Source organism: Phyllosticta capitalensis (assembly GCF_038381095.1).
Source record: "Phyllosticta capitalensis strain CBS 128856 chromosome Unknown BKA78scaffold_6, whole genome shotgun sequence".
Classification (NCBI taxonomy): domain Eukaryota; kingdom Fungi; phylum Ascomycota; class Dothideomycetes; order Botryosphaeriales; family Phyllostictaceae; genus Phyllosticta; species Phyllosticta capitalensis.
The window spans coordinates 1,213,734-1,239,632 of NW_027117444.1; the positions used below are offsets into that span (position 1 = coordinate 1,213,734).

The window sequence follows — 25,899 nt, forward strand, 5'->3', positions numbered from 1 at the left end:
TAAGCGGCAATGACTTTCCACATAGCTCAGCCTCTCTGTCGCGACCGCGTCAAGAGCTGCTCAACTGCTTTGCTTCCCTTCTTCCTCCATCTCATTCCACTTCGCCACGGCCACACCCACTCGCGCGACGCTTACTTCATGATCGGAACCTCATTACTAGGGTGCACCTTCTCATCGCACGACGCGACCTGACCGCCCCTCAACCTCACACATTCACCTCAACTGCTGGCAGACTTGACCTCGACACTCCCACCATGGCTGCCAAACGGAAAGCTGCGGCGATGGCGCCGGGCGATGACGAGCCGGTCGACCCTTCCGACGAGCTTCTCTTTTATTGTCTAGGAGGTGGAAACGAAGTGGGCCGGTCCAGTCACATCATACAATACAAGGGCAAGACGGTCATGGTATGCTGCTCCAGCCATGCAGGCCTGCAGTGAACTTGAGGACAATTGTGCTGATTTGCGGATAGCTTGATGCTGGTATGCATCCTGCATACGATGGACTTGCAGCGCTGCCCTTCTACGATGAGTTTGACCTCAGTCAAGTTGATGTCTTGTTGATCAGCCAGTAAGCAAACACCTCTCCTAGCGTTTTGTACCTGAATTCTAGCCCTTGATCATGAGTCCATTCTGCGCGCGGACAATGTCTGACTGGAGGCGTCACAATGTGAGCGCAAAGGATACTACGGAAGGACATGATGTCGAAAATACTTGGTTCTTTCCTACGTATCCTGTACCACCGCCACTGTATATGAGCATCAATAAAACTCAATCTCTGCGCACATCCTCTCCCAATGCTGTGGTGAAGAAACCCGCACGCATCAGACCCCATGTTCTGAGTAGATAGCCCCAAAGGGCAGCGCGATTCGATTGCTTTGGACTATCCTACGAACAGACGCTGACTTAGCCCAACAGCTTCCACATTGACCATGCCGCCTCCTTACCATATGTTCTCGCCAAGACCAACTTCAAGGGCCGCGTCTTCATGACCCATCCGACAAAAGCAATCTACAAGTGGCTCATCCAAGACAGCGTTCGTGTGGGCAACATATCTTCTTCATCCGAATCCCGTATTCAGCTTTATACCGAAGCCGACCACCTTTCAACATTTCCACAAATCGAAGCAATAGACTACTACACGACCCACACCATCTCCTCAATCCGCATAACCCCATATCCGGCTGGCCATGTCCTGGGCGCTGCCATGTTCCTCATCGAGATCGCGGGACTCAAAATTCTTTTTACAGGCGATTACTCGCGAGAGGAGGACAGGCATTTGATCTCTGCCGAAGTACCGAAAAATGTCAAGGTCGACGTCTTGATTACAGAGAGCACCTTTGGAATTGCATCACACATTCCAAGATTAGAGCGTGAGGCAGCTCTCATGAAGTCAATCACTGGCATCCTTAACAGAGGTGGCCGCGTTCTCCTCCCCGTCTTTGCTCTCGGTCGTGCGCAAGAGCTCCTACTCATCTTGGACGAATACTGGGCGAGGCATTTGGAGTACTCCAAGATCCCCATCTACTACGCCTCCAATATTGCAAGGAAATGCATGGTCGTATACCAGACATATGTTTACGCAATGAACGACAACATCAAAAGGCTGTTCAGGGAGCGCATGGAAGAGGCCGAGAAAAACGGGGATGCCTCAAAGGCTGGCCCATGGGACTTTAGATATGTGCGGTCCTTGAAGTCGCTGGAACGCTTTGACGACGTTGGTGGTTGCGTGATGCTTGCGAGTCCGGGTATGATGCAGAACGGCGTCAGCCGTGAGTTGCTGGAGAGATGGGCACCCGACCCGCGCAACGGAGTCATCATGACCGGTTACTCTGTCGAGGGCACAATGGGCAAATTGATCCAGCAGGAGCCCGAGCAGATTCAGGCAGTCATGACAAGAGGCAACGCAGTCAGGAGAGGCCCCGGGAGAGAAAATGAACAAATCATGATTCCCAGGCGATGTAGCGTCCAGGAACTCAGTTTTGCTGCGCATGTGGACGGTACGGAGAACAGGGAGTTTATCGAGGAAGTCGCGGCCCCTGTTGTGGTAAGTAACAGTCATTCACCTTTGACCGCACACGACCTAATTTGGCATGGTGTAGATTCTAGTGCACGGCGAGAAGCACAACATGATGCGATTGAAGTCCAAACTTCTGTCGCTCAACGCAGATAAGAAGAAACCAGTCAAGGTTTTCTCGCCAGCCAACTGCGAAGAGCTTCGCATACCATTCAAAACCGACAAGGTAGCCAAGGTCGTTGGCAAACTCGCGCAAATACCGCCGCCATTACCACACCATCCAAAGAAAGGAGACGACCTCGCAAGCGAAGAATACGAGAAGCAAGACGATCAGTCCAAACTCATCAGCGGCGTGTTGGTGCAAAACGACTTCAAAATGTCCCTCATGGCTCCCGAGGACCTGCGAGAGTATGCTGGCCTGACAACAACCACGATTCTCTGCCGACAGCACCTCACCCTCGCGGCCGCGAGCATTGACCTCATTCGCTGGGCACTCGAAGGCACATTCGGCGCACTGCGCCAGATTGATAGCAGCGACGCGGCAATTGACGGCAAGGCTGAGACGAACGGCAACGGTGTCAAGAAGGAAGAGGCAGACGAGGAGGTCGACAGAACCACCACCAGCTTCGTCGTCATGGGCTGCGTGACAATCCACTGCCGTGCTGGCGGTCACATCGAGGTTGAGTGGGAGGGCAACATGATCAACGATGGCATCGCCGACGCCGTGCTTGCTGTGCTGTTTACGGTCGAGTCGAGCCCGGCGGCCGTGAAGCGTGAGTAGTCACCCGCATCTGTTTCATGAAATGTCAACCATTTCAATTCGACCGGACTTTGCTGACACTCCCTCCAGAATCATCATCCAAGCACGCCCACTCCCATGCGCCAGCCAAACCCAAACGCAACCCCCACGCGGCCAGCGACCCGCAGACGCGCTTCGACCGCCTCTGCATGTTCCTCGAAGCGCAATTCGGCCAAAACATCTCTCCCATCACGCACCCGAAGCTACCATCCGACAGCACCACCAACGACACCGACACCAAAAACGCCTCTACCACCGAGAACAACGCAAAGACCGTGACCATCGCCGGCGGCCCTACTACCGACGAAAACGACACCGACCTGTCGGCCGCCGAGGCCGCCGAGCTCAAGCGCCTGCACGCCCTCGGCATCCCGGTGCCCGGCGTCGAGATCCGCGTCGACAAGCTCGTCGCCAAGGTGTGGCTCGAGACGCTGGAGGTCGAGTGCGCCAATGGCATTCTGAGGGATAGGGTGAGGGCGATTGTGGAGAGGGCCGTGGAGACGGTTGCGCCGATTTGGAGGGAGTAAGGTAGGACGCCAGTACGTGCGAGAATGCTGGGTGGGCGTGAAGTGGACAGATGGAGCAAGCAAGGAAGGAAAGACTGTCCGGACGACGGATGCTTGGATAGAAAAGCAGGGCGCCGTGGGCCAGCAGAAAAGCGGCCACCTACACCCTGCTACCTTGCTAACACTTTCTTGTCCGCTACAAGAAGAAGATGGCCGGAGCGGGTTGAGTGACAGACCATTGATGTCCATGGATCAGATAAGCAAGGAGACAAGACGGACGGACAGGACAGGACAGGACAGGACAGGACAGGACAGGACAGGACAGGACAGAACGAGAGAAAAGGCTATATAGCCAGCCAACATGCATACAGTACACTCGGGCAAACATGGCCTTTTCTTCATCAACAGATCTACGTGACCTTACCTCCCGCCGACTACTTGCCGCTGCGAACTCAGGACGCCAGCTCTGTGGTGGGGAGACTGTGAGTATGTACACTCAAATTGAAGGGTCATGTATGCAATAATTGGTTGTAGACCTCAACGACAAGTCCACACCTTGGCTTGGGTCTTGTGTGTCACGGTTGCGGCGAGGAGGAAGCATGGTGCCACAAGTTACCCCAGAAGACGTGTGCCGTTGTCAGCCGTGGCACGAGAGCCCAGCGAAATCACGCCAACGTCGTGCGGTGTCATCTGATTTTGACTGCTCGCTAGAACCGAATCCTGTTCAGCCACTGACGACGAACTTGAAGAACTCGGAGTTATGTAGTATTTTGAAAATCTCATCAGCCATGAGGCAACGATTGAATGTGCGAGTCGCATCTATGCAAGAAGCTTTGTTTGCAGCGGGAAGAAATAAAGCGCGCGTGGTGTGAATAACAATATCAAATCAATTGATTGAGATTGATTCCGCATTAATCAACCCAGCCGTGCCGGCAACCCAACGACCAACAGCAACCGCACCCCAATACGGTAAACCGTGTACGAGTGACCCAAGGAAGTAGGAAAAAGAAGAAGAGACTAAAACATACGCACCAAAAGCCAGCGAGCAAAGGCCGCGCCGGGTCAAGATAGAATACAAGAAGAGGAAAGAAAGGTCAAGGAGACTTGCAGCAGCAACTCTTGCGACTGCATTTTGCTCCCCCTTAGCTTGGGGAAAGCCGAGGGGGAGAGGGAAGTGGAGAAAGGAGAAGAGGAAAAACGGAGATGGAAGGCAGCCCCCACCAATCACGACGCCGAAAGGTACAACGCAGCGAACGGTCAAACGGAAGCAATTAAGTAGCGCTGCAGGACAACAAACTGAATGCCAGATTAAAACATGAAGAGATGCTAGGTAGGACTGCTTGCATGCGCCTCGCCTAGAACGGAGCTCCCACATCTAAGGTCGAGAGGTGTGTAGGTGTGTGATCGTGATACATTACAGGTGTTTGTGGTTTGTTCGTTTCGTTTCCAAGTCTACATCGAGCGACTCAGCCAGAGATAGTCGCACGAAACACACTTTTAGTGAGTGCTTTCCAGACCAAGCACGTTCGGGCCGCGTCCTTGGAGGCTCCCGTTGACGCGCTCACGCAGATTCTTCAGACTGCCAGCGGATTGCTGAGATGTGCTCGCCGCCTTCTTCCTAGGGCTGCGGCGGAGTGCCATTTGCGGCTTCTCCTCCATCGCGCTGTCGACCTCGGATGAGGGCTCGGATGCCGGAGTGGACTCGGGCTTCAACTCCGGAGGAAGGAATTGGGGCTTCAGCAATTCGACTTCGGCCTTGCGCTCGGCTGCCTTGCGCTGGCGCTCGTACTTGAGCGAGACGTCGCCCTTCCACATGGTTCCCAGAAGGCTGTCCCAGATGGTGAAGAATGGCTGAGAGAAATTGGTTTTGATGCCCCAGCTTTGGTGATGAATGTCGTGGTAACTTGCGTTGTTCGATGTAATAAACTGGAGGGGATCAAACGGCAAGGCGTATCCGCAGTGGTCGTCCACGGTCTTGATGGTCGAGCCCGTGAAGAACCACATGGCCTGGCGAACGGTCATTCCGGAAAGGAGGTAAGCAACGCCCGTTCCAAGAGTGTCGAGGAGGAAGCCCTCAACAGGGTGGTTGTAGAGCGCGCCGTAAGCGTACGGTACGTAGAGACGATGGTGACGCGAGTGGAAAGTAGCTGCAAGCAGGTTAGACTGGGCAATCTCCAGATTTCAAGAAAGTCATACTGTAAAGCCATCTGTTCATGTGCATGCCCCGGTGCCAGAAATACTGCCATGTATCCACAATAGAAATGGCAAAGATGAATTGGAGTGCCGGAATGCCAACCCAGTAGAGGAACTTGGCAAGAGAAATCTCCCATGAAGCAAAAGCGGGTGCGGTAACGAGATCGCCGTTGTCAACAATGGTTTGCACGAGCCAGGGATACTGTCCACCAGCAAGAGCACCGGATATCGACGGATACGAGCTGCCAAGATTCTTTGCTATGGCACTCACGTTGAGACCCAGGGTTCCAAACACTGCGGGAATGGCTCTTTGCGCAATTCTGATTCTTTGGGCCCACACGGCAACGTCGTGATCCTCTTGTCCATATGTTGGGTCAGGGTCAAACCAAGCCAGTAGCGCCCCGAAGATTGTTTGGATGACATGCTGAAGGATGACGTCCTGGAGAACTTCGCGGTGCGAGACATGATTGCGTTGGAGGAGTTCGATGGGCGTGTGCAATCGATAGTCAGGGAAAAGGTCGTATGTATCGATCAGATGGAAAAACAGCGAAACGATCCAGTAGGCAGCGACTGGAAGGGCCAGAACCAAGTATTTATCTGGCATCCACGAGACGACGGGTGGAAGAGGGTGCAGAGTGTACTCTGGCAGCGGGGGAAGGCCGCTCGCGAGTGTCGCGTTCGCCATGACGAGAGCTTGCGCCACCATGCAAAGCCGATAGAAATGCTCTCGCCTTGGTGTTGGCGGAGGTTCGGAAGCAGAGGAACGAGGGTGAGGAAGCGCACCAAAGGGTGTCGAAGATGCGGAGCAGGCGGCAGGCGGGAAGGCAGACGAGAACAACAGCAGGTGGTGTGAAGTTGATTTGGGAGGATGGAATGGAGCGGCTGCAAGGAGGCGAAGGAGCGCGGTTCCTAAGCGTGCAAAGATGCTGGGCTGGTCTGGCGCCGGTGGGATGCTGTCACGCTACGGAACCCTGTGGCGATAGAAGCCTGAGTGGTCAACAGGTCGGATGCGGCGGAGGGCGAAAGCGGAGATTGCCCATCCGGCTAGATCGAGTTCGGAGTCTGGTACCTGATTACTAAGGCATTTTGTATTTTTCGGGCCGTGACTGCTTCCGGAACGTCTTGGCAGAGGGGGACGCGGCGCTCAGGCCACATTACTTTTGCTCCCCTCGGGCTAGTTTGTTCTTCAGCTCCACTGCCACCCGACGAACCCCACCACCGCCTGGGAAAACTTCTCTCCGCCCTGCAAATCACCGCCAGCATTATTTACCTACCCTTCCCCGGCCGCGACCTCTACACCCTCTTCTCCTGCTATCCGCTGTCTCCTCCCACCAACCGCCAAAATGATCATTTACAAGGTGCGCCGCCCTCGCTGCACTTGTTCCTGGCGCTTCAAGGAACATTCGCAACTTTGCGCCGCTCTGCCATGCTAACCCAACTCTCAGGACATCATCACCGGCGACGAGCTCATCTCCGACTCGTACGACCTCAAGGAGATTGACGGTGTCGCCTACGAGGCCGACTGCAGGAAGATCACCATCGGTGCTGAGAACATTGGTTAGTCGAGGGATTCCCAACAACACAGGCCTAGCCGCTGATGAGACAAAGACATTGGTGCCAACCCTTCTGCTGAGGATGGCGGCGGCGACGACGTCGACGACCAGTCCCAGACCGTCCTCGACATTGTCCACTCTTTCCGTCTGAGCGAGACTTCCTACGACAAGAAGTCGTACCTCTCTCACCTCAAGAGTAAGTGCGGCCACGGCTGGCGCTGAACTCTCACTGACTGAACATGACAGCCTACATGAAGGCGGTCAAGAAGGCTCTCGGAGAGAAGGGTGCCAGCGAGGAGACCATCAAGGACTTTGAGTCCAAGGCCTCTGGCTTCGCCAAGAAGATCATTGGCAACTTCAAGGACTACGAGTTCCTTGTCGGCGAGTCCATGGACCCTGACGGAATGTGAGTTACCTACTCTTGCTGAAGTACAACGCAACCAAACTAACCACTTCACAGGGTTATCCTCCTCAACTACCGCGAGGACGGTGTCACTCCCTTCGTCACCATCTGGAAGCACGGTGTCACCGAGATGAAGGTGTAAAAGATCAGGTCTGGTTGATAGAGGAGGGACAGCTGGATGGTCCTTGGTTTACGAATCAAACGCATGACGAAATAACTGCCATCCAAGGTGATCTTGGAGGACGGACAGTTGCATGAAAGCACTCCCGCTTGATGTGCCCTACCTTGATCTTTTTCGCCATGTCCTGTGACTGCAATTCAATAAATGGAACAAAATCTTGACTACCAACTAAGACTTGTATGCTCCTCCTCATTCGGGCCGAGAAAAGCAGCGGCCAGGCTTTCGGAGAAGCGCCTGGCACAACGCGGCAACTACACGTGATGTGGCCATCCATTTCCGCGCGAGGGTCCCGGCTCGGTCCGCGATACGCCGCCTGCAGACCCCACACGCCGCTTGATCTTGATACCCAACACCAAACACCACTACACCACCGCTTGCCCGCCTAATCAACGCCATTGGATATTCGACGTTTGTCGCCCAGTCCAATCCGTTGTTTCACTTTCGACTGCGATGCTGTCGCTGTTGATGAGTTTGCCATTGCGAAATTTGCTGTTTGCTTCATTTGCTGCCTCAGAATGAACCAACCTCCTGTGACTCGCAGCTCTCGACAGAGTCCTGCGCCGCGGACGGGAACTGACGATCAAAAAATCAATGACATTATCGCTCATCTCGAAAACAAATGGAGGCTTGGCGTGACTGTTCGAGATGGTACATGGTCTCCCAGCCGCCAGTCTCGAACAGACCCAGGAAAGAGCGTTAACTCCCTGGTCAAGTTCCTATACTGGAAGGGCAAACCTGTCCTCGACAGCCGTCTTGCTGAGTTTCATGAGAATGCGGGCCGCAAGCAACCCAAAGAGCGCTTGGCGTATCTCCAACAACCCCTGGAAAGCGCAAAATCAACTGTCGTCGGCGCATCCCCAGGGCCAGGGAGTGTCACGCCAAAGCAAAACAGATTTGCCCCAGTCTCCTCTTCTCCCCGTTACAATCTCCGTAGGTTGACTCGTTCTCTCGTCCTCTAGCACTGATTCCTAGGTCTCCAAAGGTTTGCTAACGGTCTGCGCCCTCTGCTTTTCTGGGTTTTGTCCTGCTCAGCAGATCATTGTTCATTCCGGAAGCTCACCAAACGGATGATCACCATCAACCCAGCCCTTAAGCCCCTCTTTGTGCTAATGACTCGCAGGCTCTATAGACCCTCCAATTCCTGGGCCTTCTTTTCAAGGTTTTGGAAAAAACAGCGAAGTCGGGCGGGCGACTGTCCGGAGCCCTCTGCACACAATTCAGCCTTACACGTCAAAGGCCAACGATCACGCAGCTATCTCACCCCCGCAATCTCCGTCCGCAGATGCGAGAGAGCGACGGCAGAGAAATCCCGTGTCTCAAGTCAATCGCAAGAGGTCTTCGGAGGAGTTCGAAGATCGTGGCGGATCCAAGGCTTCTCGATGCTCGAATGGCAAACGTAAATCCCCAAGCTTCGCTAAACCAGATCCTCCTGCAGCAAGTAGAGAGGCCCACTCCTCGCGCTCCTCCTCAAGAACGGGTGGCTTGACCAGGTCATCGACCATTTCCTCCATGTCGACAGAAATTTCCAGAGTAGACTCTGTTTTCTCTCTCGGCCAGAACCAGTACCGCGACACGCGTTCGGCGAACACTTCGTTCACAACTGAAGCGACTGTCTCTCAAAGTGGCAAACCATTCCACAGCTCTGGGACAGTCTCGTCGTGGGATGAAGACTTTCAGGAAAACGTTTTTCATCGCGTTCGACAACAAGAAGAAATTGCGAATCCAACACAAGCATCACCGCGAATAGAGGACCTTGAGATTGATACTGCGAGTCAAGTCAACATCAGCCCCGCCAAATGTGGTGAACAACACTAGCTCAAAAGCCTACCGATAGAAAATCTTTTCGTCCCAGACATCAACGAAGAACTGGAAAGTCTGCAATTTAAATACCGATGGGACTATGTGCGGGTTGCCGAAGCCACAAACTCCAAGCCCGAGGACCTCGTTCAAAATCGGTCGGCAAATGCTGATGATTACGACACTTTTTGGTCTTGCCTCATGGAGCACGAATCTTTTCGCAGTCGACCGGCAGCAGTCCCACGCAGCAGCCCGAAGGCATGGAAAGCACCAAATTTTGAGAATGTCAAGTTGAAGGCGTCTCTTAGTTTCAACACATCTAATGTGGGCCCGCTATCCAAGCTTCATATGCAACCGCTGCGTACGGAGACCTCTTGCCGCTTCCAGAGAGCTTTTGGCGGTGATCGGTTCCTTTACATTGAAGTTCCCTCCTTCCACCTCATGCCGAGTCATATCAGCGACCAACAGCGTTACCTCCCAGACCGCTTCGTTGAGTGGCTTGAGACACCCAAGCGGTTTCTCGGCCGAGTCTGGAAGGCCTTCTTTGTAGATCCGATCCAGCCGAGGAAACGCCAGAACGAGACGGAATTGAGGGGCTACCAAGTCATCCTCTTCGCTCTCCACGGTTGTGACCTTGAAGGCAAAAGGCAGAGAGTCAGCAGTCGAGCTCCGCGCCAGGCAATGGACATCTACGACTTGCTGAATTGGTTCATGCCCCTGGAAGAGCCCAATTCATCGCAAGCGTTTCCAAAGGCGTTTGCCCGTATAGCTCTGGGACTGACGACCACCAACCCTGGCCTCTCCTTCATGCCGTCTCAAGTGAGATACGTTGAAGACATTGTCGCTGATGACGCACCGGAGGACGACGAGTACAATGATGCTGCTTTGACATGGCCCATCGATACAACGAACAAGAAAAGAGTGATGAATGACGGATGTGCACGCATCTCCGTCGGAGTTGCTCAAGAGCTCTGGAAGAGTGTTGGGAGAGGCGGTCCTCTTCCTAGCACTTTCCAGGGACGTATCGGTGGTGCCAAAGGGATGTGGATCCTTAGCGCCTCTCAGGACACTCGAGATCCCGAACACAAGGACGTGTGGATCGAAATCAACAACAGTCAGCTGAAATTCAAGCCTCATCAAGACGACTATGATCACAACAAGTACGATCCACACCGATTGACGTTCGATCTGCATTCCATCACGGACCAGGCGTCTTCTTCGAAAATCTATCTCTCCTTTTTTCCGATTCTCCATGATCGCGGAGTTCCTGAAGAAAGCTTGATGAATCTGTTCGGCCAATATCTAGACCAAGAGAGATCCAAACTCTTTGAGGCTACTGAAAGTCCCGTTTGCCTCAGGAAGTGGGTCAACGAACAAAATTCTGTCAGGGAGGAGAAGAATCGAGAAGACGGAATTCCTGATCAGGGGGCCATGCCCAGATCTATCGAAGAGAAGCTCGTTCTTCTCTTAGAGTCTGGTTTTGATCCCTCGAACCCGTACGTCGCCGCAGCCGCCGAGAAACTTGTGTCCGCAAGCCTTCAAGAGCTCCGAATGAACGTCCGCATCCCTTTGCCTCGATGCACCTACATCAAAGGTGTGGCCGATCCACTTGGCGTTCTCAAGCCCGGAGAAGTCCACGTCTACTTCTCGCAAAGGCTCACAGATGACGTCTCGGGCGAATCGACAACCTTCCTTGACAATCGCCCTGTCCTCGTTGCCCGTAATCCCGCTCTGAGGAGGTCAGATATCCAAAAGGTCAAGGCCAGATTTCGATTGGAGTTGGCTCACTTGCGGGATGTTGTCGTATTTCCCTTAGTGGGTAAATATCCTTTGGCTGGGAAGCTCCAGGGTGGTGATTACGATGGCGATACGTTCTGGGTATGCTGGGAGCCAGATCTGGCTGAGCCTTTTAAGAATGCACCAGCTCCGGATCAAGATCCTAATCCCGAGGACTACGGTATCACGGTTGACAAGCGTCGGTTGAACGAATTGTTGGGAGTGAAAGGGTCGTCCTCTGCGCAACGGCCCTCCACTCAACAATTTCTCCGCGCCAGCTTTGAATACCGTTGCAAGTCAAGCCTTCTTGGTCAGGCAACCAAGCTGCACGAGCGGATCTCATACGCGGAGAACTGCATCGAATCCCGAAAAATCAACGCACTCGCTGATTTGCACGACCTCCTGGTGGATTCGGCCAAGAACGGCTACAGCTTTGACCAAGAAGCCTTCGACAAATTCAAGAGACACCTCGGTATCCGTGGGCAGGGTGTTCCACCAGCGTACGAACAAGCGAGGAATCTCGTCAAACTCAAAAAATCGAAATACCAGAACGTATCGGATATCCCTTACAAAAGGGACAATATCACCGACAAGATTTTCTTCGAGGCCATGGAACCTTATATGAAGGAAACCTTGAAGACTGTCAAAAAACACTTTCGGGAAATGCAAGTTGATGTTGATGAGGACCTCCTTGTGCCGTGCAAGGATGTAGAGGGCCAGGCCAAAGAGGACTTGGAAGTCCAGGAGGAGCTCAAGGAGCTGGCAAAGAAGATGAGAGATCTGAAGAGTCAGTGGGCGACATTCTTCGGTCCAGACGACGATAAGAAGAAGCCTGAAGACTTGCGCAGGGCCTACGATGACTGCTTCAACGCGTTTACTGCCATTGAACCCACCAACAAATCGCATCTTCTCATCAAGCACTGGACTCACAGGATAGTTCCCGGTATGCCGATCACTTGGGAACTCCTCAAGGCTTCGGTGCTCTACAAACAGTACCACAAAAAGAGCCTGACATTCGTCTTCGCTGTGGCTGGCAAGTGGCTGTGTCAAATCAAAGCGAGCAAGGGAGGCAATGCGCGCCTGGTCGTCCAGCCGATGTGGGCCAACATGAAGCCCAGGCGAATCAAAAAAGCAATTCGAGAGGGGAAGCAGCAGAGGGCGGACGGCGACGGTGACGAGGCTGAGTTGTCTGAAGTCGACGTCGATGGCACGATTGAATGAACGAGTCTGGATTCTTTTGGTTGGATGTGATTCCCTTTGGGTTTGGTTTGTTCTTTAGAAAAGCGAGCGCGCGAGCATTGCACGGGCGCATTCTCCTTCTGATTAGACACGACATGATGGCTACGGCATTTGTTTTGCAACGAGAGCATTGCGGACGGAGTTGGATTGCTTCATTGCATCTTTGGGAACAGGAGCGGCGTTTTGGATTGGATATCTAGGGTTGGCGAAGGCAAGCTGAGTGTCACTTGACCCCCTCAGTAGCAGGCATTCATTCAGGCATAGCTGAATCAATCCAAACAGTTATCGGGGTTGGATCTCCAGATTTCCTTTTCCACGCAATCGAAAGTATGGCAAGACGGGACCAACTCTACACTAGTCGAGAGATACTGTAAGAGGAATTGAAAGAAGAATCATACCCATCAGGCAGCATCTCCCGTCCAAGTAATGATGGCGTGATCCTCGAATGCTCCTCGTGTCAACAACAATCGTCTGGCCTGAAACGATTGATGCGGGATTCCAAAGTCTCTCGGTAGAAAATATAGGTTGCTCAAAAGGCGACCTGCACTCTCATGTCAAGCAGCATGCAAGGCGGGTTTATGGATCCATGGTGTTGCACATGCGCAAGTCATTGCGGCAAGGTATTGTTGCGACGGTGCTGGGATGATCAGAACATGCCCTCCTATAACCCTGCTAGAGTCAAACCTAATTCGGACGCTCCCGAACAGTTGATGATCTGCAGATGCCATCGATTGCAAAGCTTGAGGCCGTCTTGTCCCTTTCTTATCGGCACAGAGGGTGGGACTGATTTTATCTACAGATCGAGATGAATGTTGCGGCTTAGCGGCAGTCAAGCAGATCTGTCTCTCGATCCAAAAGGCCAAGCTTCGACACGCTACCAACGGCATTGGAACGGCAAGACGGCGATTTTGATTGAACAAGAAGTCTAAATCAACGTGCTGCTGGGATAGGAGGAAAAAGGAGCCTATGAGCGACCACGGCTGCCCATCCAGAGGGAAAACATGCTACCAAGCCGGAGCATCAAAAGCCTCGCCCCGTCTCCCCGCAGCGGCGAACCCAAGCGCGACAAGGAAGTCAAATAGAGGTGCCCTCATCAGTGCCCTAGCACCAACAAACGTACACCAAGAGGCGAAAGCTTCGTACCCGGCACCGACTCGCTGTGTTCAGCATGCGAGCGAAAAAGAGCCCGGCTACCATTCGCCCACTGCCGCATCGAATTTTGCCCATTTACCGTTTGCCGCAACTCATCGCACATGCCGCCTCTTAATATCTCTCCACAGCATCTCCATCACCCAGCGGGCGGGAGATCCATTTGCAGCAATTTGGCCGTCTTGAACGGTAAATGAAGACACGAATACTAAGCATTGGCAAGCAAGCCAACCACCGCACTCAGCCAGCCAGCCGCGTAGCCACCTTAACACCTATCTATTTCTCCTCCTCCTCACCTCCGCCTTTGATATGAGCAGCGGCCCCTCGCCCCGCTGGGCATAACTGACCGCCGTTGCTGCTCTCCTTTGTGGCCCCCTCTATGGCGAGCCAACGGGAACCAAACAGCGACCCGAATTATCGGTACCAAGTCGAGAAGAATCAAAAAGACATCAGCGCCGTCTGCTGCGTGGGGCTCGCGCTCGCCCTCATTTTCGTCGTCATCCGCATCTTAATCCGCACGCGGCTGCAGAGGCAGTTCTCCACAGACGACTATGTCCTCATCCTTGCAACTGTAAGTTCGACAATCGCACTGCATGGGGGCATTCAAGAATGGATTGCGACGGCTTGTTGACGATGCCTCTAGGTCCTCTACTGCGTGCTAACCGGATTAATGATCACTGGGTTCTACAAAGGCGGCTTTGGCAGAGCCACGCACGAGCTTTCGTATCATGTGCTGCAGGTCGGCGTCAAGGTACGTCACGGACTCTGGCCCGCGTCCCGTCTGCCAGACCGTTTCCGCGAGTCACATGCAAAGCTTCCAGCTGTTGATGGCTAGCTAATCACGTCGAGCAACAGTTCCTCGTCGTCTGCGAAGTCACCTATATCGCGACGTCGGCCTTTGTCAAGCTAAGCGTGGCGATTCTCCAGTTGCGCATCATTGGCACGTCGAATACGACCTTGCGCCGCATCAACTTCTTGTCGACTGCTGTCAATGTCATAATGTGCGCTGCCGACTTTTCCCCTTACACCCCCTTGGCAGGAGGAGGCTGATCCACTCAAAAGATCTTTCTACACATTCTTCCTTCTTCTTTTCCAATGCATTCCTGTAAGCTTCAGCTCATCACAAAGCAGCCATTGAAGCCACAGATTGACGTGCCACAGCCCCGGAAAGCGTGGAGTCGCGACGTCAAAGGCGGCCACTGCGTCTCCAAACACATCATCCTGACCAGCGCGCACGTGTGGTCCGGCGTCAGCATCGGCCTCGACGTGTACTACGCCGTGGGCCTGATTCCGTTGATATGGGGGCTGCAAATCCCACGCGCAGTCAAGTGTTCTACCATCATAATTCTCGGGCTGGGCATTTTGTAAGTCGAGGCAAGAGGGTTCTGACAGAAGATGTATTTCGGAAACATGTTGATTGTGATACTGACCATTCCTACAGTGCAAGTGTCGCAACGATTGCACGATTTAAATACGCAATTGGCTTCGCCGACAAAAGGAACCCCCTGGGTGCGTTGATCGCCTCCCCCTGAACTCTCTCAACTTGCTCCCTGAACACCACCCTCTCCACTAACACGCAGCACCAAACAGGATCATTTGGTCCCATCGCCATGTGGTCCAACATTGAAATAGCCGCCGGTCTCATCGCCACCAGCATGTACACATTCCGGCCGCTGCTGCGGCTCCTCCCCTGTCGGCTGGGCTTCTCCTCCAACGACACCTACGAGCACTCGCACTCGTACGGCGCCGACCCTTTCACGAGCAGCGGCTCTGCCTTGCACAAGCTTCAGACGAGCTCATCGGTCAAGAAGCTGCCGGCCAACGCGCGAGAGCGCGACGCGGACGCAGACATTGATGCCGACTTGGAGCTGGCCGTCCAGAGCCACCAGCGCCACCTCAACCACCACTACCCGCCGCAGCATCGCGAGTGCGTGCTATGGGGGCCGGGCGGCGGCGGCGTCTCGCTAGGCACTCTTTCGCTGGGGATGGGATTGGGACTGGGGACACCAGGGTCCAGCGGCGACATTGATAGCTCAAGCGGCCTGACGCCGCCGCACGCTGAAGCGTTGGAGCCGCCGCCGCGCGCGCCGGAGACGCTGCATCGAAGCAGCGGCAACGTGCGGCCGCCGGCGACGGAGCACGAGGCCGTCAACGTCTCGCTCGGCGGGACGCTGAACGGCTGCAGCGAGTCGGCCGTGACGGCGGGGAATTCGTGGTCCAAGACAGGCAGAGGGGGCAAGGCGCGGAGAATCGGGAGCCATCACAATAACTATGGCCGCAGCAGCGCAGCGGAAGCGGAAGGTCCAAGAGCCAAAGGGATATGGAAGGAAGAAACGGTCGAGGTGCGCACGGTGAGGGTCGAGGCGAGCGAGGACGATTGGGTCTCCGCTGATAGCGGAGGGTCGAGTCCGCGGGGATGAGACGGCGGCAGGTTTTGGTAATGCCACGTGTGGAAATGTACAGGAAAAAGGCAGTCGTATTCATTGGGGTTTTGTGAGGGCGAGCGCCGGAGGTCCCCCTGGCAAAATTCGGCGCATGGCTGAGTTCAGATACCCCTTTGTTTCGCGCATTCTGGTGCGATTCATGTCTTTGTAAATGATCGCGATGGGTTGAATTGGGCAACCTCACGTCGGGTGACGAAAAAAAAAAAGTCAATCCAAGACTTGGTGCCATATTCGCGCGTGTCGACATATGATGGGGATCCCACAGTCTCCAGGCCAAGATGTGCGTACAGGTAGCATTCAAATGCCTTGCCGCCTGAATACTCGAACATCCAATCTTCTAGAAGGATAGCCACAGGGAGCACTGATGCATCTCTGCGCGGCCTTGGAGTTGACATATCAGCTCGACTCATTTGCGTGTGTTTGACGGAGTTGCTGATGGAAGAGTCGAATCCCGCCGAGGGTCGTGTGGATCGCTTCGTGTGTCTGACGGATTTGAGGATGAGAGTGCCGAATCCTGCCGCGAGTCCTCGTCGTTGTTCTGACCGTTTTCGCCGCGCTCAAGGCCACTCATGTTCCTGAATGCTTCCTCGTTTGGCGGCGTATAACGGGGCACTGGCTCTTGAGGATGAAGATCAAGAATATCTCCCCAACCCATATTACCACCGATTGTTGCGACACTGTTCGCCGAATCATAATTGTACTGCCGGAAAGTGTTTGGACGTCTTGTTGGCATTGTTCGCGTGGGGATAGAGTGTGTTCGTTCTGGGTGGTTTAGAAGGCCACTGTTTCGAGAGCCACCAGAGCCGGTCGTGAAGGATCCAAACACGGATGGGAAGATCCTTCCAAGGACCGCTTTGAATGTCGGCAGGGAAGCGCATATTATGCCTAAACAGAGCTCAACGCAAGACCATATGGCGGCATCGACATTGTCGTAAGTGATATCTTTAGACTCGGACACTTTGTTGATCGAGGATAGGCGCAAGATCGAAGATATGGTGACGCTGAAGTTTGTGTTAGCAAGCTCAATCTACTCTCAGGAGTGTAAGATCCCTGGGACCAGATACTTACAAGCATCCAAGAGAGAACGCGCAAATCAGGGGTATCTTCTGCCTCAAAGGAATGCTGAGCATGACAATGGCTGGCATGGGGACAATGATGAGATACATATCCGACACAATGTTGATAGCAGCGTGACAGAACCACATTGTTCTAAAGTCGACGCATGCTCCGCCTTTTGCCGACTTGTCCCAAAAGTAACGAATTGGCGAACAGTCGAAGATGCTGATTGTTGTCGTCTCAAGCGTAAATGCGCCCATCCACACAAGTCCAATGATGCAGCCGATACGCACTGAAGAAAGCGCGAAGATGTGCATGTACTGGAGCAAGATTGAGATCTTGACGAGGCTGTGGCCAGTTAGTGCCCTACCTCATGTAGTGTATAGAATGGCGAATTCATACCCGAGAGCATTGTTGTAGAAAATCACACTGATGTAAAACCACTGTACGAAATCATCAGTCTCCGCGGTGGCCATCTGGAAAGCTAGGTCACAGGGGGCGTCAAAAGAAATGTCAAGCCAAGTACTGGAGTTTCCATTCTCTTCGGCGCCCTCTGTCAACTTACGAATAATATTCTTTCGATATGATGCTCGGTCAGGTGGTCAACATGTGTTCCTACACCCCAGTACGTCTCTTTTCGAATTTCAGTTCAAGACTTGTGCTGTTGCCCGGCTCGGTCGAGACTTACGAGTCACCATACAACCGGACATGATCAATGTAAATATCTGCAAGCTATTAGGCTGGGCGTCATAGTCAGATACTGCAGGAACATACTAAAGCCAACATTATCACCCAATCTTCTCGTCCAAAATTCCTATACATCGTGATCCGTACATAGAAGCGGAAGGTAACAACAATGACCGCCAGCATGGTCATTGCAATGACGACGCCGGCAAGCTCAAGACCTCTGCTGCAGCCCATTATGAGCAAGTACACCCGCAGGTGAGGAACTGGGCGCAAAGACAAGTCCGGGACTGAAGTAGAGAAAAAGGAAGAGGTTTTTGAAAGCTTCACAAATGCGACGACGGTGACAGATGACAGGTGGTGCTTGAAAGGCCAAGAAGAGATGGTGTTTGTGGGATTTCGTCGCTCAGGGCGTCACAATGATTGCCGGGTTCTCGAAGCCAGTACAACTCAAGGGATCTCTAGTCATTAGCTCCATCCCTTCCAAAATTCCATTGGCATGGCCATGTCGGTATCGAATTGTCTCCCAAGACTCGAGATGCGAGTCGGAACAATATGCTCACCGTTTGCGCATTCGCGCTTTCAATTGTTTGAAATGGTTCAGAGCCAAACATGATAGATATTCAGAGTCGTCAAGTCCTTCAACTGGACTCAGAGTAAATGGCACAACATGACGGGACCTCGGAGGTGCTTGGATATGCGGAAAATGGTCAATTTTGACTGGCAATCTTCCGCCTTTGGCCAGGCTTTACGGTGGGCGCTAATGCTGGGTCCCTTTCTGAGTCGCACTCCAGGCAATTTCCATGCAAGGTAATCCTAGCCGATTGACAGCGGTATTGGACTAAGAGATGGTCCACGTGAAGCCCCAAGGGCCCAGCAAAGCCGATTTGGATCAGGCCAAGGAAAATGATGTTGCTTCCGAATTTGGTACGCAGAGACGCGCAAACTTCCTCAAGCGACAGCGGCGCGTGGTCCAGGTTGTGCTTGCACTCCGTATTGTTTGACGGTATGTGTTTGAAGGGACAAGTCGCCGTGAGGAGAAGAGGAAAAAGGAAGGCCAGCTTGAACCGGTACCAAAAGTCGGCCTCAGGCTTGTCCAGGCACTCGGGCCGGCGCGAACGGGAAAAGCCCGGCATATCATCCACAGGCAGTCGCAACGGGCGCGGGCGCCGTGCCCATAGCTCCAATTAACTCACCAACCTTCTCATCTTCCCTACACCTGCCCAACTCTCTTTTCCAGACCCCCAACATGTCTGGAGGCTGGAATACCATCGAGTCTGACGCGGTATGCACGCCACCTTCCTCTAACTCGTGCGCCTAGCTGTTCGTCGTGGCGACTGACTCGCCTCCCAGGGTGTCTTCACATATCTCCTCCAAAACCTTGGTGCCAAGGATGTGCAGTTCGAAGAGTTGATATCCCTTGACTCTGAATCTCTCAGGCAGCAGAGGTAGCTAGCTCTTCTAAAATCTTGCCGGCTCAATCGCTAACCTGCCCGTGAGCCAGCCCTGTGTATGGCGTCATCTTCCTCTTCAAGTACCCCACCAACGAGAAGCCATCAGACAAGCCAAAGGACGGAAGCTTTGACTACGATGCCGCCGAAAACATCTTCTTTGCCGCACAAACAATCCAGAATGCCTGCGGTACTCAGGCACTTCTATCCGTCCTCCTGAACAAGGACGGCGAGATTGACATCGGCTCGCCACTCCGAGACTTCAAGGAGTTCACCACCGCTTTCCCGGCAGACGTAAGAATATGAGCCGATTAATGCGCTTTTCTCACTGACTTCATTCTAGCTCCGCGGTGAAGCGCTGTCCAACTCCGACCTCATTCGCGAAACGCACAACTCCTTCGCTCGCTCCTCCCCATTCGTTGACGAAACTCAGCGCACCGCTACCGAAGATGACGACGTCTACCACTTCATTGCATACACACCGATCAACGGCAAGCTGTACGAGCTAGACGGCCTCCAGCCCGCACCTATTTCCCACGGCGACTGTTCGTTTGACGAATTCCCCGACAAGGTCATACCAGTGCTGCAGCGCCGCATTGAGAGATACCCAGTGACTGAGATCCGATTCAACCTGCTGGCCATGGTCCGGGATCTACGTATAAAAGCACGAGAGATTGGCGATGTGGAGTGGCTGCAGAGGGAAGAGCAGAAGCGGACATCATGGCAGTGGGAGAATGCGCTGCGTCGACACAACTTCATTGGTTTCGTTGGAGAGCTGATGAAGGGCGTCGTCAAGCAGAAGATTAAGGAAGGCACTTATGATCAATGGGTCGAAGAAGCGAAGTCCAAAACGCGGACGAGGTACGAGGAGCGTCGGAAGAAGGGCATCGCTGATGACATTTGATTCCGATGTTGCATCTGGGTGCACCTGGCTTCGGAAGCATGGACAGGGAGGGAAGTATGCCGACATATTGCATGGCGACCATCTACCATGACTGAATGAAACTCATGGAAAGCCTTTTGACAGGGCTACACACGTTCCAATCCCATCATGACAATCATAGACTTGCGGCTGCTAGAGGTACGGGTGGCGACCATTTTCGCGAGAGACGAATGTCCGATCGACAGTGGTTGGAACATGGTCAGCATCGCCGAAAACATGAGGCTAATCGAGTGGCTGGTTTGTCTGGGGCTCAAAATCGCCATCACATCATCACTGGTCGACCGCGAAGTGGCTTCGGACGTTACGACTGCGCTGGCGAATACGCGACAGAAAAATGCGTGTGATTAGCGCACAAGTGAAGTGGCAGGCATGGTCGGTACGGGTAGGTTTCTAGATGGATGGAAAGAGAGGCGTGAGTGGTGGAGCAAAGAGGCGCGATCAGGGATTGTGTTTGTTGTTGCTGGGCCTACAGTGAGCGCCGTTGAGCTGGCGGAGCGCCATTGGGTCAACCCTGCCAGGTAAGAAGCTTGCCTGCAGCGGAGCGGTTAGCGAATGATGCTTGCCCGCCATCCTTATCCACCACTGCTTTCGGTGTTTTTATAGAAGTCTACGAAGAACGGTTTGTGTTTATTTTCTTGAACTCTGGTTTCCACGATTTTCCACTTTTGTCTCTGCGCCATCATATCACAACAATCTGCCATGTCTCGCCGTGGCAGGCCAGCTCACACCAGCAATCCAACCGACCACCCACAAGACTTCCACTTCGACCTATCACCACGAGAGGAGAGGAGAATGCCACCATTCGTCTCAGAGGCTCTCTCGACTTCGTTCAAGTGCGCGGAATTTGCTCCACCGCCACACGACGCATTCTTCATGGACGCCGACGACCCTGTTCCCAGCATTGAGCAAACCGACAATCATGACATTTTCAAACCTTCGTCGGCTTCCCTCCTGCTCTCTCGCCACGGCGCCAGTAGTACCACTGGGAGCAGCAGGACCAGCAGTCCCTCACGCCGCCACTTGGTGAACATATCAGGTGATGAGTCTCGCACCTCTACGCCCGCCTCTGACTTTTCCTCGTCTCTTATCTCTAAATATGGCGGCGTCCATGGTCCAGCCGCATTCCACACCACTGCCGCTGCCAGCCCCGGGTCTACAATGGTGGCGAACGGTGGTAGTCGCGAGAAGAAGAAGTATCCCGGACTGCTGCATCCAAATCACCACGTCCAGTCGAATTCGGGTCGCAGCTCGCCGGCAACACACCTCGAAAGCCAAAACGACCAGCAAAGTTCCCAGAACGATAGCGAGAGCAACAGTAACATGATGGCCCACGAGACCCATTCACCAACACCCACGACGCGCCGGCACCACAAACACCGTACACATAAGAAGTCCTCCTCCAACCACAACAACTCCACCGATGCCCGTGATGCTCGGCCCTTGATCCTCTTGCACGCAACAATTTTACCAGTCATACCACCGGCTCCTGCCAGCACCATGACCGCCGCCAAGCTTCCCGGACATGTCCTCCAAAATTGGCGTCTCCTCGAGCAAAAGCTGGCCGATCCAGTCCTCATGTCAAGGGGACTCTTGCTGCCACACCCACGCGATGAGTACGACTTGCTCGAGGAGCGACTGCTTGAGGCCCTGGAATTGAAGACGCCGCGCGTGTGGCGGTGCGGCCATTTCTACAGTGCGGAAGAGAGCGAGGCGACTGGAGAAAAGAGAGCAGACAGTGCGATGGCAACGGATGAAGAGAGGCCGGTTGCACACCAACACTGTGCTACAAACTCGTCTTCTCCAGACCCGAACGCCCGCGAGTCACCCTCTGGCTCTGATAACGACGAGGATGATGATGGACGCGCAGCTGCCGGCGGTCCTGTCTGCACCTTTTGCCACGAACCGCTTCACGTACCTCCCTCGCTCGACACGGCAAACGGCTCTGATCGCTGGGACATTCGCATCTATGCGGCCAATGGCCTCATGCGCAGCACGGCATGGAGCGCCGCGTGGAGCGAAATGGAGCGAGTCGACGTGTCCATCACGCCTCTACTAACATCAGCGCAACGGCTCGCACTCGCCGCGCAGGTCGAGCGCGAAGAAAGCGAAGCAGAAAACAGAGAGAGGGCTCGAGAGCGGGAGCTGCACTGGGCCGCGGCTCAAAGAGCGATGAGAGAAAAGGAAGAGCATGATAGACAGCTCAGAGAAGAACTGGAGAGGGAGAGAGCAAGAGCGCAGGAGATGGCAGAGCAGCAAGAGGCCGAGAAGTTGCGGTACATGGCTGCAGCGGCTGTGGCTGCGGCGTCAGAGAGGAAGCTTGCTGAAGAAAAAGCTGAGGAGTTGGAGAGGCAGCGCGCCAGGGAACTGGAAGAGTTGGAGTCAGTGAAGCAGAGAGGCGAAGAGCTGAGCCAAAAGGTCCACGCTGGCGAGCGCATGTCGCTGGGCACTCTGATCCGCAACTGTGTCGTCGTTCTCGCGACGGACAGGCGCAACATTGCTGCCGTCCTTCTCGCCGTCCTTGTCGCCTTCTACGTCTTTCTCTTCACAACCACTCCTGTGGATTTTACTCCGGATTTTTCGCCAGCGCAAGTCTCTGATGTCAACTTCGAGCCTGAAGCCCCCCTGTTGCCCCTTGGAGATGGCACGGCCGTCAACTACTCGCTACCCCTTGCTCTCGAAGCACCGCACTCGACCGCAACCGTCACGTCGACTGTGACGCTCTTCTTACCTGCCACATCAGTCCCCTCGCCATCAGACCTGTCAGTCGCCGAGCCTCAGATTCACACTTCCACCGTAGCCTCAGAGACACTGGCACCATCTCTCGAATTCGCCGCAGAAAGCAAACCTGAGACGCCGATCATAGCACTCGACATCCAGGACGATAGTGAGAAGTTGGACCACCCAGATCTCAACATCGACGCAAGAACACCTCATGATGACGTTGCGCTCGCATCTACCGACCTCGATCCTTGTCCATCTCCCTCTTCTTCTCCCGTGCTGCCCGTCGTTCTGGAACTCCCAATATCGTCAATCTCACAGGAGCGACACGAGAGCGTCGACGAGGAAGGCTTCGACCAGTGCCCAGCACCCACACCACGAGGCGTGCTCGTCGACCTTGCGTTGCCCTGGTGCGCGCCGAGCGAGAAGCACGAGGATGGAGAGGGAGACGGAGAGGAGTATTGGGAGTTGAAGCTTATCAATGATTATGTTGACGCCGATCTTGTTGTTTAGGGGGAAAGGGAGTCACATGTGTAGGAGGGAGGAGGGAATAGGTCGACAGGCAAGGGTAGATTGACGCGATATGTTGGAGGGATACTTGGACTACTTGGGTAGAGTAGATTGTGACAAGACGAGAGGAATACAAATCAATTCTGAGCATTGTCCCTTCCAGCACAGCCTACCTATCTCGAAGTCAAGCTATAGAGTCTCGAAGAAGCACTCAAAGATGCTACCCAAGTACGTTTTCCAGCATCGTTGTCGCAGATCAATGACACCCAGCGCCATCCTCAGGCGCTGAGCCTCCGAACATCATCGGCAAAGAAAGTCACCTTCTCTTAGCTTGTGCGCCGCTCTGTTCGGCTGCCCGGGCTGCATTGCCTCCGATAGACAACAAGTCCGTTTGACGATCGAGCGTTTTCCGCTTCAGCAATGGAGCATTGCTCGTGGGCTGGTGGAGTCGATTTACTGGCAGGGCGACGACGCTTTTATATGCAGCGTCGCCTACGAGTCTGTCGAGATGTAGTAAGCGCACGATTGATTGTTCTGCTGACCAGTTCAGTCGGCTGGGTGTCAACTACCTAGGAATATAAAAGCAGGCACCTCTCCCGCTTTCCACGTTCCCCTAAGCGCATCAGCCACAATTTTACACCAGGGCTCTACTTGCAACAATTCAAGGAAATGACAACTGTGCCTCTGTGGACGTGGCCTCGCGCAAAAATCTGCGAAAGCGTTGACTCTATTGCGTCTTACAACGGCCGCTTTGCGATATGTCCTAACTTGAGTATGCCCACCTCTGCGCGATTTGAATCGAGGACTTGGAAATAATGCACAGCATCTTCATTTATCGGTAGTGGTGACGTTCAGCATTTCGCTTTTTCTGATGCGGATACGCCAAAGGTACTGCAAGTAGCTGTTTCGCACACAGCACCGCAAAAAGTATTGGCGAAGTATCGGGCTTTAATCGCCCAGGTTTCCCGTGCCGCTAGTATCTTATAGAGGGCGACAGTAAGGGCGTGTCTTTTAGAGAGAAGGCGGAGGAGCAGGGTCTTTATATGCCAGTTTTAGGGGCACGTGGGAGACGCAAACTTCGTGTCTGGTCTGTGTCGGGTGACCTGCCGGCTGAGGACGATGATATAAAAGCAGGCGCTTCTCTTACCTTCCACCTTCTCTTTATTGCGCATAGCCTTGATCTCAACAAATCAATTGCCGTTCTCTAAGGAAGTGGGAAGACTTCACTGTGCTTCGGGAGACGGCGAATGCCAAATCATCGACTCTGTTTACTTTTTGCGGCTGCCGACACCTCTACTCCCAAGTTTCGCATCCCCAACCCAAACGCGATTAGAATTTGAAACTTTGACATGCCATAAATCATCTCTTTTCAATAATAACGATTATCAATGTGAAGTGTAATCTGGATAGTAGATACGTGCGAATCCCCAAAAGGATTGCCAGGAGTGTTTTCGTCCGCTTCTGCGAGAGCAAGACCAGTCCAACAACAATGAGGTAGATGTCACCTCCACCGAAGCCTCGCAGAGGGCACATATCGGTCAGAGATGGGGGAAGAAATAGAGATTTTATATCACAGTCTCAGGGGCACGTGGGAAGTGTTTGCCATATGATCATTTCGTATCTGCTGATCCGTCTGCTAGGAGCCAGGAGTATAAAAGCAAGCTCCTCTTGCGCCCCTTCCTCGCCCTTCCCCTTTCCACTGCGCACAACAGCCACAACGGCTTTTCAAGGCCATACCTCCTGGCTCTTGCAATGGGTAAAGGTCAAGACTGTGCTGTGGAGCAGGCGGGCTGAGGATCAATCATCTGCTGAAACTGTTGCGTTTTGCGGCAGCACTTCCATATAGACTCCGCACAGTTGCAATCTCGCCCATGAGCGCATTTTTTACCCAGATTTAGAAATGACGCGAATCATCTTCATTCAATCATGACGACGCTCAAGATGGCTTGTATTCTTGAGGTGTGCGACTCCACACGCATCGCGAGAAGCAACGAGTCGAGGGCGACGACCAAAGGCGGACGAGTGACCGGTGACTGTGAGCTGTTCAACTCATTTTCAGAGGGAACGGAAGCGAGAGTCTGTTGGTCGAAGAGCAAATGGAAAGGCGAGGCTTTTATACACAGTGTCAGGCACCCGTCTGCGCGAGAGGTAGCAAACGCGTGATCATTTCGTGTCTGCTGATCTGTTCGCTGGCTTCTAGGTATAAAAGCAAGCACCTCCCAACACCTGAACCATGTCTTTGCACATCTGCCATGTCTAGAGCTCCTACGAAAGCCCGATGAACGGGATACCGACACTTTGTGCTTTTGGCAGCTCTGGAAAAAGAGCCGGGCTACTTCCATACTTTGTTTGCTTCGTTTGGGTGGCATTCTACTGAGTTTCTTGCCATGCCAAAGTCGGCGATTCGCCGCAGAATAATGATGGTCATCGTACAAGCGCCTGGTGCGCACATCGCTTTCCTGCAAAAATGAAGATGATCGAGGA

At 53.6% G+C, this 25,899-nt stretch overlaps 9 protein-coding genes across 9 annotated transcripts; 6 read left to right on the forward strand and 3 right to left on the reverse strand.

Annotated features, from left to right (window-relative positions):
* Positions 1-42: 42 nt before the first annotated feature.
* BKA78DRAFT_316734 (endoribonuclease YSH1) lies at positions 43-3,648 on the forward strand. Its single transcript, XM_066888649.1, has 5 exons — positions 43-404; positions 470-567; positions 915-2,043; positions 2,099-2,786; positions 2,864-3,648. Exons 1-5 carry the CDS (start codon positions 255-257, stop codon positions 3,337-3,339), a joined length of 2,541 nt encoding a protein of 846 aa, XP_066743402.1. The 5' UTR covers positions 43-254; the 3' UTR covers positions 3,340-3,648.
* Positions 3,649-4,815: 1,167 nt separating this feature from the next.
* BKA78DRAFT_353627 (sphinganine hydroxylase-like protein Sur2) lies at positions 4,816-6,196 on the reverse strand (the record flags this gene model as incomplete). Its single annotated transcript, XM_066891592.1, has 2 exons — positions 4,816-5,465; positions 5,515-6,196. The coding sequence occupies 2 exons, from the start codon at positions 6,194-6,196 to the stop codon at positions 4,816-4,818; spliced, it is 1,332 nt and encodes a 443-aa protein (XP_066743403.1).
* Positions 6,197-6,706: 510 nt separating this feature from the next.
* BKA78DRAFT_316738 (Mss4-like protein) lies at positions 6,707-7,848 on the forward strand. Its single transcript, XM_066888650.1, has 5 exons — positions 6,707-6,869; positions 6,957-7,068; positions 7,120-7,260; positions 7,311-7,470; positions 7,525-7,848. Exons 1-5 carry the CDS (start codon positions 6,855-6,857, stop codon positions 7,607-7,609), a joined length of 513 nt encoding a protein of 170 aa, XP_066743404.1. The 5' UTR covers positions 6,707-6,854; the 3' UTR covers positions 7,610-7,848.
* A 315-nt stretch (positions 7,849-8,163) lies between these two features.
* On the forward strand, positions 8,164-12,442 carry BKA78DRAFT_296427 (RNA dependent RNA polymerase-domain-containing protein; the record flags this gene model as incomplete). The annotated part of the gene is made up of 3 exons (XM_066886620.1): positions 8,164-8,578; positions 8,769-9,449; positions 9,483-12,442. 3 exons carry the CDS (start codon positions 8,164-8,166, stop codon positions 12,440-12,442), a joined length of 4,056 nt encoding a protein of 1,351 aa, XP_066743405.1.
* Positions 12,443-13,892: 1,450 nt separating this feature from the next.
* Positions 13,893-15,323, forward strand: BKA78DRAFT_150871 (uncharacterized protein). Its single transcript, XM_066882933.1, has 6 exons — positions 13,893-14,180; positions 14,253-14,360; positions 14,465-14,610; positions 14,672-14,714; positions 14,771-14,973; positions 15,051-15,323. Exons 1-6 carry the CDS (start codon positions 13,989-13,991, stop codon positions 15,139-15,141), a joined length of 783 nt encoding a protein of 260 aa, XP_066743406.1. The 5' UTR covers positions 13,893-13,988; the 3' UTR covers positions 15,142-15,323.
* Positions 15,324-15,743: 420 nt separating this feature from the next.
* Positions 15,744-16,670, reverse strand: BKA78DRAFT_316749 (uncharacterized protein). Its single transcript, XM_066888651.1, has one exon. The coding sequence runs from the start codon at positions 16,298-16,300 to the stop codon at positions 15,758-15,760; it is 543 nt and encodes a 180-aa protein (XP_066743407.1). The 5' UTR covers positions 16,301-16,670; the 3' UTR covers positions 15,744-15,757.
* On the reverse strand, positions 16,460-17,585 carry BKA78DRAFT_353631 (uncharacterized protein; the record flags this gene model as incomplete). Its single annotated transcript, XM_066891593.1, has 3 exons — positions 16,460-17,054; positions 17,122-17,457; positions 17,512-17,585. The coding sequence occupies 3 exons, from the start codon at positions 17,583-17,585 to the stop codon at positions 16,460-16,462; spliced, it is 1,005 nt and encodes a 334-aa protein (XP_066743408.1).
* Positions 17,586-19,042: 1,457 nt separating this feature from the next.
* On the forward strand, positions 19,043-20,148 carry BKA78DRAFT_251974 (ubiquitin carboxyl-terminal hydrolase 2; the record flags this gene model as incomplete). The annotated part of the gene is made up of 4 exons (XM_066884694.1): positions 19,043-19,078; positions 19,147-19,241; positions 19,298-19,538; positions 19,588-20,148. The coding sequence occupies 4 exons, from the start codon at positions 19,043-19,045 to the stop codon at positions 20,146-20,148; spliced, it is 933 nt and encodes a 310-aa protein (XP_066743409.1).
* Positions 20,149-20,886: 738 nt separating this feature from the next.
* BKA78DRAFT_296431 (uncharacterized protein) lies at positions 20,887-23,418 on the forward strand (the record flags this gene model as incomplete). The annotated part of the gene is made up of 1 exon (XM_066886621.1): positions 20,887-23,418. One exon carries the CDS (start codon positions 20,887-20,889, stop codon positions 23,416-23,418), a length of 2,532 nt encoding a protein of 843 aa, XP_066743410.1.
* Between the last annotated feature and the right edge of the window lie 2,481 nt (positions 23,419-25,899).

What these genes read in the sequence shown, in the direction of transcription:
- BKA78DRAFT_316734 (XM_066888649.1), top strand. Translation starts at nt 255, where the DNA reads ATGGCTGCCAAACGGAAAGCTGCGGCGATGGCGCCGGGCGATGACGAG. An exon ending in GATGTCTTGTTGATCAGCCA is followed by an intron (nt 568 to 914) that starts GTAAGCAAACAC and finishes TTAGCCCAACAG; the next exon opens with CTTCCACATTGACCATGCCG. An exon ending in GAGCCCGGCGGCCGTGAAGC is followed by an intron (nt 2,787 to 2,863) that starts GTGAGTAGTCAC and finishes CACTCCCTCCAG; the next exon opens with AATCATCATCCAAGCACGCC.
- BKA78DRAFT_316738 (XM_066888650.1), top strand. An exon ending in CATCGGTGCTGAGAACATTG is followed by an intron (nt 7,069 to 7,119) that starts GTTAGTCGAGGG and finishes GATGAGACAAAG; the next exon opens with ACATTGGTGCCAACCCTTCT. An exon ending in TCCATGGACCCTGACGGAAT is followed by an intron (nt 7,471 to 7,524) that starts GTGAGTTACCTA and finishes ACCACTTCACAG; the next exon opens with GGTTATCCTCCTCAACTACC.
- BKA78DRAFT_150871 (XM_066882933.1), top strand. Translation starts at nt 13,989, where the DNA reads ATGGCGAGCCAACGGGAACCAAACAGCGACCCGAATTATCGGTACCAA. An exon ending in TGCTGCAGGTCGGCGTCAAG is followed by an intron (nt 14,361 to 14,464) that starts GTACGTCACGGA and finishes GTCGAGCAACAG; the next exon opens with TTCCTCGTCGTCTGCGAAGT. An exon ending in TTCTTTTCCAATGCATTCCT is followed by an intron (nt 14,715 to 14,770) that starts GTAAGCTTCAGC and finishes GACGTGCCACAG; the next exon opens with CCCCGGAAAGCGTGGAGTCG.
- BKA78DRAFT_316749 (XM_066888651.1), bottom strand. Translation starts at nt 16,300, where the DNA reads ATGTCGACACGCGCGAATATGGCACCAAGTCTTGGATTGACTTTTTTT.